This window comes from Thalia democratica, unplaced genomic scaffold (assembly GCF_965202585.1).
Source record: "Thalia democratica unplaced genomic scaffold, ktThaDemo2.hap1.1 HAP1_SCAFFOLD_1456, whole genome shotgun sequence".
NCBI classification, from domain to species: Eukaryota; Metazoa; Chordata; class Thaliacea; order Salpida; family Salpidae; genus Thalia; species Thalia democratica.
In genome coordinates, this window is record NW_028140313.1 from 17,499 (window position 1) to 30,000 (window position 12,502).

The 12,502-nt window shown below is 30.4% G+C and overlaps 1 protein-coding gene across 1 annotated transcript; it reads right to left on the minus strand.

The window, feature by feature from the left end:
• Positions 1 to 8,053: 8,053 nt before the first annotated feature.
• On the minus strand, positions 8,054 to 11,973 carry LOC145848474 (zinc transporter ZIP11-like). The gene is made up of 4 exons (XM_082953918.1): positions 11,929 to 11,973; positions 11,363 to 11,744; positions 10,563 to 10,835; positions 8,054 to 8,257 (listed from the first exon to the last, which is right to left on the minus strand). Exons 1-4 carry the CDS (start codon positions 11,971 to 11,973, stop codon positions 8,127 to 8,129), a joined length of 831 nt encoding a protein of 276 aa, XP_082810044.1. The 3' UTR covers positions 8,054 to 8,126.
• Between the last annotated feature and the right edge of the window lie 529 nt (positions 11,974 to 12,502).

A 12,502-nucleotide genomic window follows, 5' to 3' on the forward strand; every position in this document is an offset into this window, starting at 1 on the left:
TGGTTTTATGTTTAAACATTTTTCATTTGAAAAAAAAAGATTATTTTCCAGTTAAAAAACTGACTGAGACTAAAACTTAAAGTTATTCTAAACGACTATTTGCATACTTTTACTCTTTGCTTATAATAATAAAAACAATTTCAAAACAACAGTCTTTAGTTATCAACTTAAACAAATTACGGCGTTTCCTAATACTAGTCTAACAAAATGTTTATACGAAACTAATAAAATAGTCTTCACTGAAGACTCTTCAGTCACGTGATAAACATTTGAAAAGGATGAGAAGAAACAGCTAAACTGTGTGAAATTTTGTGAAGTAAGTGATTGATACATTTAAAGGTTTTTTCAATACTTGCCTAAAACCGATTTAGCGGAGAAAATAAACTCAATTTAAGATAAGAAAATTGCATAAAGTTTAAGTTGTATAATTTTTAATAGAAGTATACTTTTACCTTCTGAGTGAAATTTTAAAATACAAAGCTGTATATTAAACCAATAAAAATGTTTTATATAAATTCTTTCAAGAACAACAAATCATTTTCAGTAACAACTTAATGCCAAAGGAGTAATAAATATTAAATAACTAAACAAGCTACTATAAATATTTATGATAAATAATCTTATGGTGCTTTTTCAAAGTTATACACAAAAAAAGCTAAAATAAATAAAATACAAACATTATTTTAGATGTTGGGGTTACTTTTATCATTTTACTTGAAATATTAAAATGGCTTCTTATGAAAAAAAGATAAAACTTTGCCCATCCCTAGTTTTGTTAAACGTCTGAGAAACTGCACAACTTTATACTAAAAAATATGTTTAAACTATTTTAAATAAAGATTTACATATAAAACACGCACAAACTAAACACCGATAAAGTATATTCTAAAACTCAATAAAACGTACACCAGGGTTTCCCAAAGTTGGCAATATCGTTCCTTTAGAGACGACTTTGGCTATCAGGAGGCGTTAATGAGTAAGGCTAAGAAAAAGTAAATGGGTAATTAGTTAGTTGAAGGGCGATTATTGTTCTATTTTTTGCTAGGGAAGCGTTTATGAAAATGTGTTTGAAGACCCTGCTTTACACCAATATCAAACATGTTTAAACTCTTTAGATTAGGTAAAAAAAAAGTGAGTTTAAGATTTATTTTACACTAGCCTTAGATTAGAAGCTTTTTATTGTTAAATACAGAACAAATATCAATAAAATAAGGTTATCAACTTTGAATTTCACCCCACGAGAACTCTCTCGTGTTGCGGCATGCCAGCAAAGTATTACGGCGCGAAAACGGGAGTCGACGTCAATACCACGAAACTTGCTCGAGTCTTCCCAGGTTGAACGTCGGAGTTCAGCACCTCGCGATGTCTTCTCTCTCCACATCTGACCTGCAGCTGAAACTTCTCTAGTGTTTCCGTTTTTCACGCGAGCTTACGTTTCTCCTGTTGCTGTTCAAAAAGCCCCTGTAAGTTCTGTTGGCTTGAAAAAATAAAGGTTAATGTAAAAGTTACACTGAAATCGTTCAGACACTTATTTGATAAAGCGCTATGAGTTTTAACTCTTCTAATTCAACCAAAAAATAAACTTTGTATTTATATTTCATGCAACTACTTTCTAAGCATGAAACCAGTTATTTTAATTAAATTGAAACTTGAGAATATTTTTAACACTTGTTAAACTAAATCATGTTAGCTATACTACTAAAAAATCAAAATGTAGCTGTAAAACGATATATATTATATTTAAAAAGGAATACATTTATAAAAAGTTCAAGTAAGTTGGATGAAAAAAAAGTAACTGATCTTTACATAAAAATTAATAAATTTTTTCAACTTTTATGTTTGAAAATTTAGGAAATGTAACCATTTAATAGGACATCGTCATTAATATTAAAACAAGATTTAATTATTAGTTTTTTGGTTTCCATGGAAATTTATACACACCGAAAGAATTTATTTAAATTTTACTCAAACTTACTTACACGAACAGTCTTAAGCAAGCAATTCAAAGTTTGCTTACCAAGAAAAGTAAAAAAATTGTAAATAAATTTACACTATACAAAGCGAAAGACAAAGAACAAGTTTAGTTTTTGCGTTCTGCATTTGTTTGACGAAAACCAAAGCCGATTTTATAACAAATCTTTCATTGATTTTGCTCTTGTGTACCAAAGAGTTAGTTATTTTATTGATAAATAGTCAAATTTACCTTAGAAAAAACTGATTTCAATTTATAAATTTAGTTACGTACATTATCACTTTGAATAATAAGCTTATTTTTATTGAATAAGTTTATAAATAAGACTAAAGTAAATCAATAAATACAATAAAATGTTTTAATAAAAAAAATAAGTAGTTTTGTAACTAGTATAAACAGAAACTTAGTATAAAGAACATAAAGAGTGCTTAAGAGAGAGTATATTTTATACTAAAAATGTAAAGTAGTGTACACTTTTTTTTTACTTTGTAAAAAAGTATGTCATGCTATGCATTTAAAGCAGACATAATATATGTTTTAATCCTGTAACTTTCAACCTTTTTAAAGGCTCATTTTACGCATTATTATTTGAGCGAACCAAAAAGTGTTCTCTTATTTAAACTAGTTTAATCAAAAAAATAAAGATCAGAAGTACTTAACTGATGTTTTTTTTTTTGTTTTTAAAGCATTGTAAACATTATCAAAAACTTACGAATCAAATATAAGTTATACAACAGTTTTAGTTAGTAATTTAAAAAATTAGAATACTTGGTTGATAAAAGGCAACAGGTAGGAATGTTTATTATAAACTATCTTTCAATTTATAAGCCATTTTGATTAGTAGAACAGCAGTCTAGTAAATGTAAAAATAAAAGAATATTTTCGTTAGGTGTGTAACAAACTTATTTAATAAAAACTATCAAATGAAAAGAGTTTAATATTCTTTGAGCAAAAAAAATAAAGCATAAAAAGTTAATTTATTACCAAAAATCATTTTCTTTCAAGACTAAAAAAAGGAATATTTTTATCTTTTTTTTATCATAAGCAAACAGTGGTCGTTTTTTTAAACTTCTCTCTCAAACTACTTAAATAAAATCTCGTAAGAACATTATCGACTGTTTCAAGCATTTTGCTCGCAACACAGAGACGCAATGAGCGATTGCCACTTGATGCCGAACCGGCAGCCGAGAAAAAGCAGCCTGTCGCAGACGGACGAGTACGAAGAAGAGGAGTTTGAGTGGAGCCCGGCGAGGATCGGGTTCGCGGTCGGAATGATCTTTCTGGTCGTGCTTGGAACCTACAACGTGTACTACCCGGCTCCCTCGCAGCACGCTTTCGTGAGACCGTGGGTTGAATTTTTTTAAACATATAGCACCACATTGAGTTTAATTTAAAGTTGCCTACTTTGTACACAAACGTTTATTTCTTCAAGGTTAAATGATAGCTTCATTATAAAAAAAAAACTCACTAAGTTTGTTAATTTAAACATTTTTTAATTTTTATCCTTTTCTTAGAAAAATTATTTTTTCAAATCTTAAATAATAGGCTAAGAAATTAACCAAATGTTTCCACAGGAGACCTTACGATGACCAAAAGTGGTGGCAGAACAATTTCGAAGAAGACCACTACGACTATGATCCCATACCTGATGACGAGTTTTTTCCTGATGACAACCTAATACCTGATGACGACTTTTTACCTGATGACGACTTTTCCTTTGATGCCACTTATAGACATGATGCTCCCCAAAAGAATTGGTATCAAGAAAACTTACATGGAGATGACTACGGTGATCAACTGACGCATTATGATGAAGAAGGAACGTACGACGAAAACTGGGACCGCCCGAGATTTACAACTGACAAGAGTCAAAACAGGTTTGATGACAAAACCGAAAATAATGAAATGTACGACAAAAACTGGGACCGCCCGAGATTTACAACTGACAAGAGTCAAAACAGGTTTGATGACAAAACCGAAAATAATGAAATGTACGACGAAAACTGGGACCGCCCGAGATTTACAACTGACAAGAGTCAAAACAGGTTTGATGACAAAACCGAAAATAATGAAATGTACGACAAAAACTGGGACCGCCCGAGATTTACAACTGACAAGAGTCAAAACAGGTTTGATGACAAAACCGAAAATAATGAAGTGTACGACAAAAACTGGGACCGCCCGAGATTTACAACTGACAAGAGTCAAAACAGGTTTGATGACAAAACCGAAAATAATGAAATGTACGACAAAAACTGGGACCGCCCGAGATTTACAACTGACAAGAGTCAAAACAGGTTTGATGACAAAACCGAAAATAATGAAATGTACGACGAAAACTGGGACCGCCCGAGATTTACAACTGACAAGAGTCAAAACAGGTTTGATGACAAAACCGAAAATAATGAAATGTACGACGAAAACTGGGACCGCCCGAGATTTACAACTGACAAGAGTCAAAACAGGTTTGATGACAAAACCGAAAATAATGAAGTGTACGACAAAAACTGGGACCGCCCGAGATTTACAACTGACAAGAGTCAAAACAGGTTTGATGACAAAACCGAAAATAATGAAATGTACGACAAAAACTGGGACCGCCCGAGATTTACAACTGACAAGAGTCAAAACAGGTTGATGACAAAACCGAAAATAATGAAATGTACGACAAAAACTGGGACCGCCCGAGATTTACAACTGACAAGAGTCAAAACAGGTTTGATGACAAAACCGAAAATAATGAAATGTACGACGAAAACTGGGACCGCCCGAGATTTACAACTGACAAGAGTCAAAACAGGTTTGATGACAAAACCGAAAATAATGAAATGTACGACAAAAACTGGGACCGCCCGAGATTTACGACTGACAAGAGTCAAAACAGCTTTGATGACAAAACCGAAAATAATGAAGTGTACGACAAAAACTGGGACCGCCCGAGGTTTACGACTGACAAAAGTCAAAACGACGATAAAAAGTAAATTTTCTATGTTACATAGTGTCTTGTTTAAGTTAAGTTTTAATTAAAAGTTGCCTGCTTTGAGCAAAATATTAAGTTTCTATAAAGCTCATTGTCAGTTTTTTTTTATAAAAATTATAACTGATTTTAAAAAGTACTCACTAATTTTTTTTATTGAAACATTTTATAAAATTTTGTCCTTTTCCAACAAACGTGTTATATTTTGTTTACCTTTTAAAAACTTGGCTTAGAAATGAACTATATATTTCTACAGGGAACCTTATCTAACGCATAATGACTACGATGACGGCTTAATGCCTGATGATGACTTTTACTTTGATGCCACTGATAGACAAGCTGCTACGGAAAAGAAATGGTTTGAAGAAAGTTACTTCGATGATGACTCAACACCTGAGGACGGCTTTGACTCGCCGGTGAACCAAAAGAAGACCGACGAGGGATGGTACGACCCGAGCTGGGACCGCCCGAGGTTCACGGTTGATCACGACGACGGTCTGATGCCGGTGTGGGAGGATGAAGCTTTCGAGGAAAATAACGATAACTTCGGTGAAAACGACAATATGTTCTATCAATATGAGAAACCTAAAGGATTTAGAAGGAGACCTACCAACGTCCAGTGGTAAAAGACGCACGACTGACATAAAAGAAATATAATCATATTTAAACAATACTAACACATAAACGGACTATAAAGTAATAAAGTAAAAATAACTGTTAAAAGTGCATGATTTGTTTTTTACACTTTATTTAACTGATAAAACAACTTTAAAAAGTGAGCTTTTTTAAGTAGATTTCTTAGGTGCGCACTTCCGCTTGAGTGTGAACTTTGGAGCGAAAAATTGTTGTGTTCAAATTTACCGTTTATTATTTTTAAATCTTTACCACTGAAACGCAATACATAAACATTTCATTGATACTAAATGAAAATAAAACATCAGTATAAACAGTTGTTACAAAAAACACATATAAATAAACAGCAGAATCCTAAAAAAATTAAACAAATATAATGAACAGCGCATTTAACTTTTACATACCTCATGTTTACCATAAAAGATCTTTGAAAAACTGTAAATAAAAATATACAAATTGTTTGTTATAAAGGTAAGGTTTGCCAAAAAGGGTAGGCTGGCATATGAGGTAGAGTGGTTATAAAGGGTATATATATATATATACATATATATCTGACGTATGATTAAAATGTATAAAGCAGGGTTTCCAAAGTGAGTCAGAATGCTCAAAAAGGGACTATTTAAGATATTTAGGGCCTAGTAAAGGGTCATAATTTGAAACTTAAACTAGATTTCTGTAGTTGACGATAAAAAGCATAAAAAAGGTCTTTAAAATAGTTTTGAGGGAAATTGTATTAAAGGATACCATTACTTTTTCAATTTCTTCAATTCTTATTAAAAACATTTGGGAAACCCTAGTAAAAAGTGCGTGTCTTCGTTTCGCTTAATAGATCGTAGTAGAGTCAATGAAAGCAATATACAAAGGCATGTGCTTTTCTTTGCATCTCTGTAGCTGAAGCACGGGTAAAAAAGTCGTAGCTTTTAGATGTGAGTTCACATTACAACTCGGAACATAACCATCCAACTTGAACAAGCGTAGTAAAATTACATGTGCACAATTTTTCTTAAATCTTGCTTGACAAGCGTAATCTGACCAGCGAACTGTTTTTCAGCTGTATTGAGTTTCACTGAAAACTAATTATCAATATTTTTTTTATTAAAAACTTTAAAACATGATATAAACTTACGTGATTAACTTCGGTGCGATTTTGTATCAATTTATTGGTTATAAAATAAACCTTTTTTTAATAAAGTTTTAAACACTACAGCATCCCGCAATAGTATATGTTCAACAAATGCGGTGCATTTTGTACAAAAGACTGCCACATCTTGGGACTAAAAAAACACGACAAAAAGTATCATACTTAAATATTAAAAAATTAAAAGCACTCAATAACGTGTTCAAAAGCATAAAGCCGTTTTCCATTAAACGAAACGATATTAGTAAAAAGATGTATTTTCCTCCAGTTAAAAAATTTTGTCCACCTTATAAACAATACTACACGCTCGGAAAAAACCGTCTCAGCTAAACCCATTCATCGGAAATAGCATTCGTGCTTAAAGTTAGCTTTACTTTTAGTATACATATTTCAAATATTTTTTTTCTTAGGTTTATCAAAACCAAAGATAGGTTCAAAAAGCATAAAGATTTTTTAATAAAATAAAAACGTAAATATTGTTTATTAAATGGAATGGTATAAAACAAAGTTTGATGAAGCAACTAAAAGTATGACGACAAATTTTGAATATCAATAAATTGAGATTTTTCAATTATAATTATATGTTACTGTATTTTGATTAATATAAGCTAAAAGATAAAAACTTAGATATATTATTACTTTACTGAATCAATTTTTTGCTGTATTAAGAATAAGAAATAAGGAAGATAAATTTACTTTTAATTTTAGTTTTTGAATAAATATGTACTGTAAACGCTGATGCTACACAAATAATATTAACTTAAGAGGTAAGAAATATTTGAAAACAAAAACATAATTTTTCAAAACAGTAACGATCTATACTATGAACAGTAAAATAACTCAATTACAAAAGTACACTGTCTAACATAAAAAAAAAGTACTTTTAATATCGAAAGTTGTGACTAACTAATAGTTTGGTTGCTACTAGTAGGTTATATTTGTATAAAACAAAACAGCTAAAAAATAATGATATATATGTATTTGTATAATTTAAAAACACAAAAAATTATTTACGCAAAAAAACTATTTTAACACAATTAGAAAATGTACTATTTAAAAGACTTCATGGACACTCATTAGCTTCGAAACAGAATAAAAAAGCACTCAAAAAAGAGTAGAAAAAAATTTATAAAATCAGTAACTCTACAAAGTGTAACTTTTCCGACAGAGCTCAAGCGTTTGAAATACTGCATACAAACATAAACTTGTGCAATAACTGATTACACTTTGTTTAAATTATTTTTTTTAATATTGCACTTGAGGGTCACAAAAGCGGGGTTGCCAAGGTATTTGAAAAAAAAATTTCAATATTCTAGGTTTTTCTATGTTTTTTTGGCCTAAATTGTCAAACTCTAGGTTTTTCTAGAATTCCAGGACTTTTGGCAACCCTGCAAAATGCACTTTAGTTAACCCAACCCGACATCCAGCACCATCATTACGATGAACCCGATTACGCTCATCAGGGATGCCAGTTTTCCGTTTCCCCTGGAGTGGGCCTCGGGAAGAATGTCATCGTTAACCACGTACACCATCGCGCCTGTATCAAAATAAAGAATGATGATAATTAACAAGTTGAATACCTTTTGTTGAACAATTTTAAATGTGTAAGACAATTAGGAGTAGCTTGAATTTTTTTTTAATGACCAGCACAGTACAAAAATTAAATGGTTGATTTTTATTTAATTGTCAAAAACACAGTAAATTTATAAATCAAAGGTTCTAAAAATTAAACTATATTAAGCTTAACATAATTTTTAGTCTAGCTTACTTCATTATATATTCTGTTGTTAATTTTTTAGGTAGAAGGAATTTATTTTATCTTTATTTTTTTCAATAATTATCACACCTAGTTTTTTCATCAAACATAGTTCAATTAACCTACTACAAATCAAGTCATGCTATCACTCACTATACAACTTTAAAAGTATAAAGTTACATTTTTCAAACAGGTCTCCATTTAAACTACATTCTATAACGAACTCACCAAACTTTAAAAGTTAAGTTAATTACAAAAAATTACTAATTAAGGATTCCGTATATGACAGTACTTTTAATATATCAACACATGATCTATTTAATATAGGTTATTAAAATATACATTATTATAAAAACAGTTAATTGTTCATATTAATAATTTATAAATGCTTCAAAGTTGTGTAGTTTTTGTTTATTAGTTTAAAAATCATCATTAATGATGATGAATTTCAGTTTGCACTGATGTTTTTACTGGATGAAACTAACAGTTTTTTAATTCACAACCCAAAATAAATACATGTTTTATCTGCTTTACTTTTATTATCTTGAGAAAAACTAATTTACTTAAATTTTAAACAAACAACAAATATTTTTAAAATATGCTTTTAATTTGAATTGTATACAGTCATCAAATCTACAAAAAAACTTTAACATATCACGTTTAAACTTTGAATTCTGCAACTGAAACAAAAATAAATGTGCATGATTTTTAGTAAGCTTTGACATTAAAAGGAATTTAGAACAACTTCCATTCTGTTATTACCTTCTATATAAAATTCTAGGACTTTAATCATCATCTAAAACTACTTTTATTTTATTTAAACTTTAATACAACACGTAACTTACAAATATCAGAAAAACGTCACTAGATTAAAGACATAAATACTACTTAAAATAAGTTTCAGTTTAATCTAATGAAACACATTAATTCATTGTCTTATTTTAACCTAGATTTTTTAAAAACTATTTTTAAAACAGTGATACTCATTGTTTTTTTAAATGTTTAAGTACGATTACAATTAAATTTCATTCATACAAAAGCGTTCAATGTAATTATTCATAAAGTTCTTCAGCTTTTGGTTTTCGTAAAGTATGTCTAGTTGTAAGTGCTTTCAAAGTGTGCTTAAAATTCATTTTATTGTGCACATGAAAATGTTCGAGTAAAAGTAGATAAAGAAACAAAATAGCTATTCAAACAGTTTTTTATAATTTCAAAAAACCTATTTTTAATGGTTTTTAACAAATTTTTTGTATGCACTAGAAAAAAAATTTTTTGATGTGCTAAGTAGTTTACGCACAAAAATCTATCGAAAAACTTTAAAACTATGAGATAATTTTTTTCATGTATTTGACAATTATTTTCTAATTAATATACATTCAAAGATTAGAATCTAATTTTAAACACCATAACTATTTTGGCTTACAATAAGTATAATAACCCTTTTACACCAACATATGATTACACACATCGCTACTAAATCCAAAAAATATAATAAAAAAAACTTATCTGAACGTTGGACTGCTAAGTCAAACTCATGTCCGAATTTCAATAAAATATTTTTCTGTATATTTATTCATTTTAGTGTAAGTTATACTAAAACTTTTAAGACGTTCAAACTTTTGCATAAATTTGTTTGAATATAATGACAATTAAGTTAAAATTCATATTAAATGAGTATATTAAATAAAACTTTACAAAGATATTTTACAAACTGCATAGTTGTAAAGTTATTTGTGTTTTAAAGCTCTTACTAAACTTATTTTATTTTGATAAACTAACTATGAATAATTATTAACAATAAAAGAATTTCAATCAATTTATATAAATATATATACAAATCTATGCAGCTCTGTTTTTTTATTGATCTACATTTCTTGATTAAAAATTTAACTGATTTGAATACTGTATAGATAGCAGTATGCAATGTTGTTTTGAAATCTTTTTTAAAGCTTTTAAACTCTGAAATACGTTTCTAATAATACCTTACATTTATTAAATGCAGAGGACTACTTAATTGTAAATAACAAAAATTTTAAATAGGCTTTTTTAAAGAAATAAATAATATACATTATGAAATCACAACAACCTGCAGCAAATGACAACGCGTACGGCAACACGGGTTCGGCAATCCCAACCAAAACGGCGCCTAGCAACCCGGCTACGGGCTCCACCATGCCCGACATCTGACCCCAGAAAAAAGCGCGCCACACCCCGACGCCCGCCCCCCTCAACGGCAGGCTGACTGCCAGTCCTTCGGGAAAATTTTGTATCCCCACCCCGACGGCCAGCGAGACGGCGTTTTCGAAAGTGGCCAGTTTGGACTTTCCGATGGCGCCGAAACCGACTCCCACCGCCAGTCCTGTAAAATTCGTTTGTTGTAGTGTGAATAAAATAATGTTTTGTTTATCTACTTGAACTTTTAACTACTTTACCTTTGCTTAGAATTTTTCAAACTCCTCCCAACACTAACAAAAAGCAGTCTATAACTGTAACTATGTTCTAAGTTTAGTAACTTAATTCTAAATAATACAAAAATAGAATACAAAACAAATTAAAAATACACCTAGATTATTGTAATTTAGCGGTTAAGTCTAACTAAGAGAATAGGATTAACTATAAAAAATATAACATAAGCGGAAACGAAATTTTAAAACGAAAACTTTAAACAAACTAATCAGTTTAAACAATGTTATTTATACAACCTTTCTTTAGTACACTTTGTACACCAACAAGCCAGTTAAAATTAAAGCCCGTTAATCTTATAAACACCGTGATAAAACATGCACATAACACATAAATTGTTTTCGTCAATTAATTCTTGTGAAACGAATTCAACCAAATATTCTTCAAACATTTACTAACAAAAACCAAAAACAAAACTCTCACCCTCGGGTATGTTGTGTATCGTGATGGCGATTATCAGCAGCAAAATCCGCCTCCACGAAACTTCCTTGTCGACTTTTTCCGCTTTTGAAGCCACTATACCGTCTTCCATGTCGCTTATCTCCCCGCTCGAGTGCCTCATCTTCCTCCGCATCTTCACCCCGTTGTACTCCTCCTCCTGGGACGGCATCTCGTCCACACCGCTGTTGGCGTCCAAATTTTCGTTGTAATTTTTCGGGTTGCCGGCCACGGAAGCGATCAGGTTTCCGCTCAAACCTAATTTGTCCATCATGATGTCTGCTGAGTACACGAAAAAGGCGCCAACTAGGAAACCTGCCAGGTTGTTGGTATTTTGAGCCAATATTAGTGGCTTTTTATAAGGATGCTATTAAAAAAGGGAATAATTCACAATATAAGCTAAAACAAAACAAATTGATTAATACCTCCTACACAAAAAAATTAAAATGCAGAAGAGTTAAAAGAAAAAAGCCTGCAAGTTTAGTATTCGAAGCCAACAATGATAATTTTTACAAGGATGCTACATCTAAAGCAAAATGAGTATAATTCACATTAAGTTGAACTGAACCAAAGAAAATGAAGCACCTCCTACGCATTATGATATGCAGAAAATTTAAAAACCAGAAAACTAAAGTTTCTGAGATCTGTAAACGCATAGTGAGTTGATTAATAAAATGGGCTAAATAAATGATTTCGGTGCACACTGGGTGTACAAACTACGAGAATAAATAGTTTACTATATCATCAAAACTATCATTAAAAATTATGAATTTTTATAATCCTCTAAAACACAGTTTGAAATTTATAAAAGTATATTAAAACTTTTGAGTGATTAGGTAGAACCAGTAATGTTTCCCAGCACGGAACAAAAATGCTTGAAATATTAATTTTGAAAACAATATCTTAAATTGTTAGTTTTTTATCTACTAAATGTTTTAAAAAAATAATCCAAGTTGTTCTAAAAGTTAAAACCGTTGCAAATTTACAATTTTGTTAATAGCAGAAAATTAATAACACCTATGATTTCTATAATCGCTACTTGTTTAAACTTGAGCCAACAATTTGTTGCTAAAATATTTTTAAAATCTAATACTTTAGAACATTTTAAAATTAGTTATCAATTTG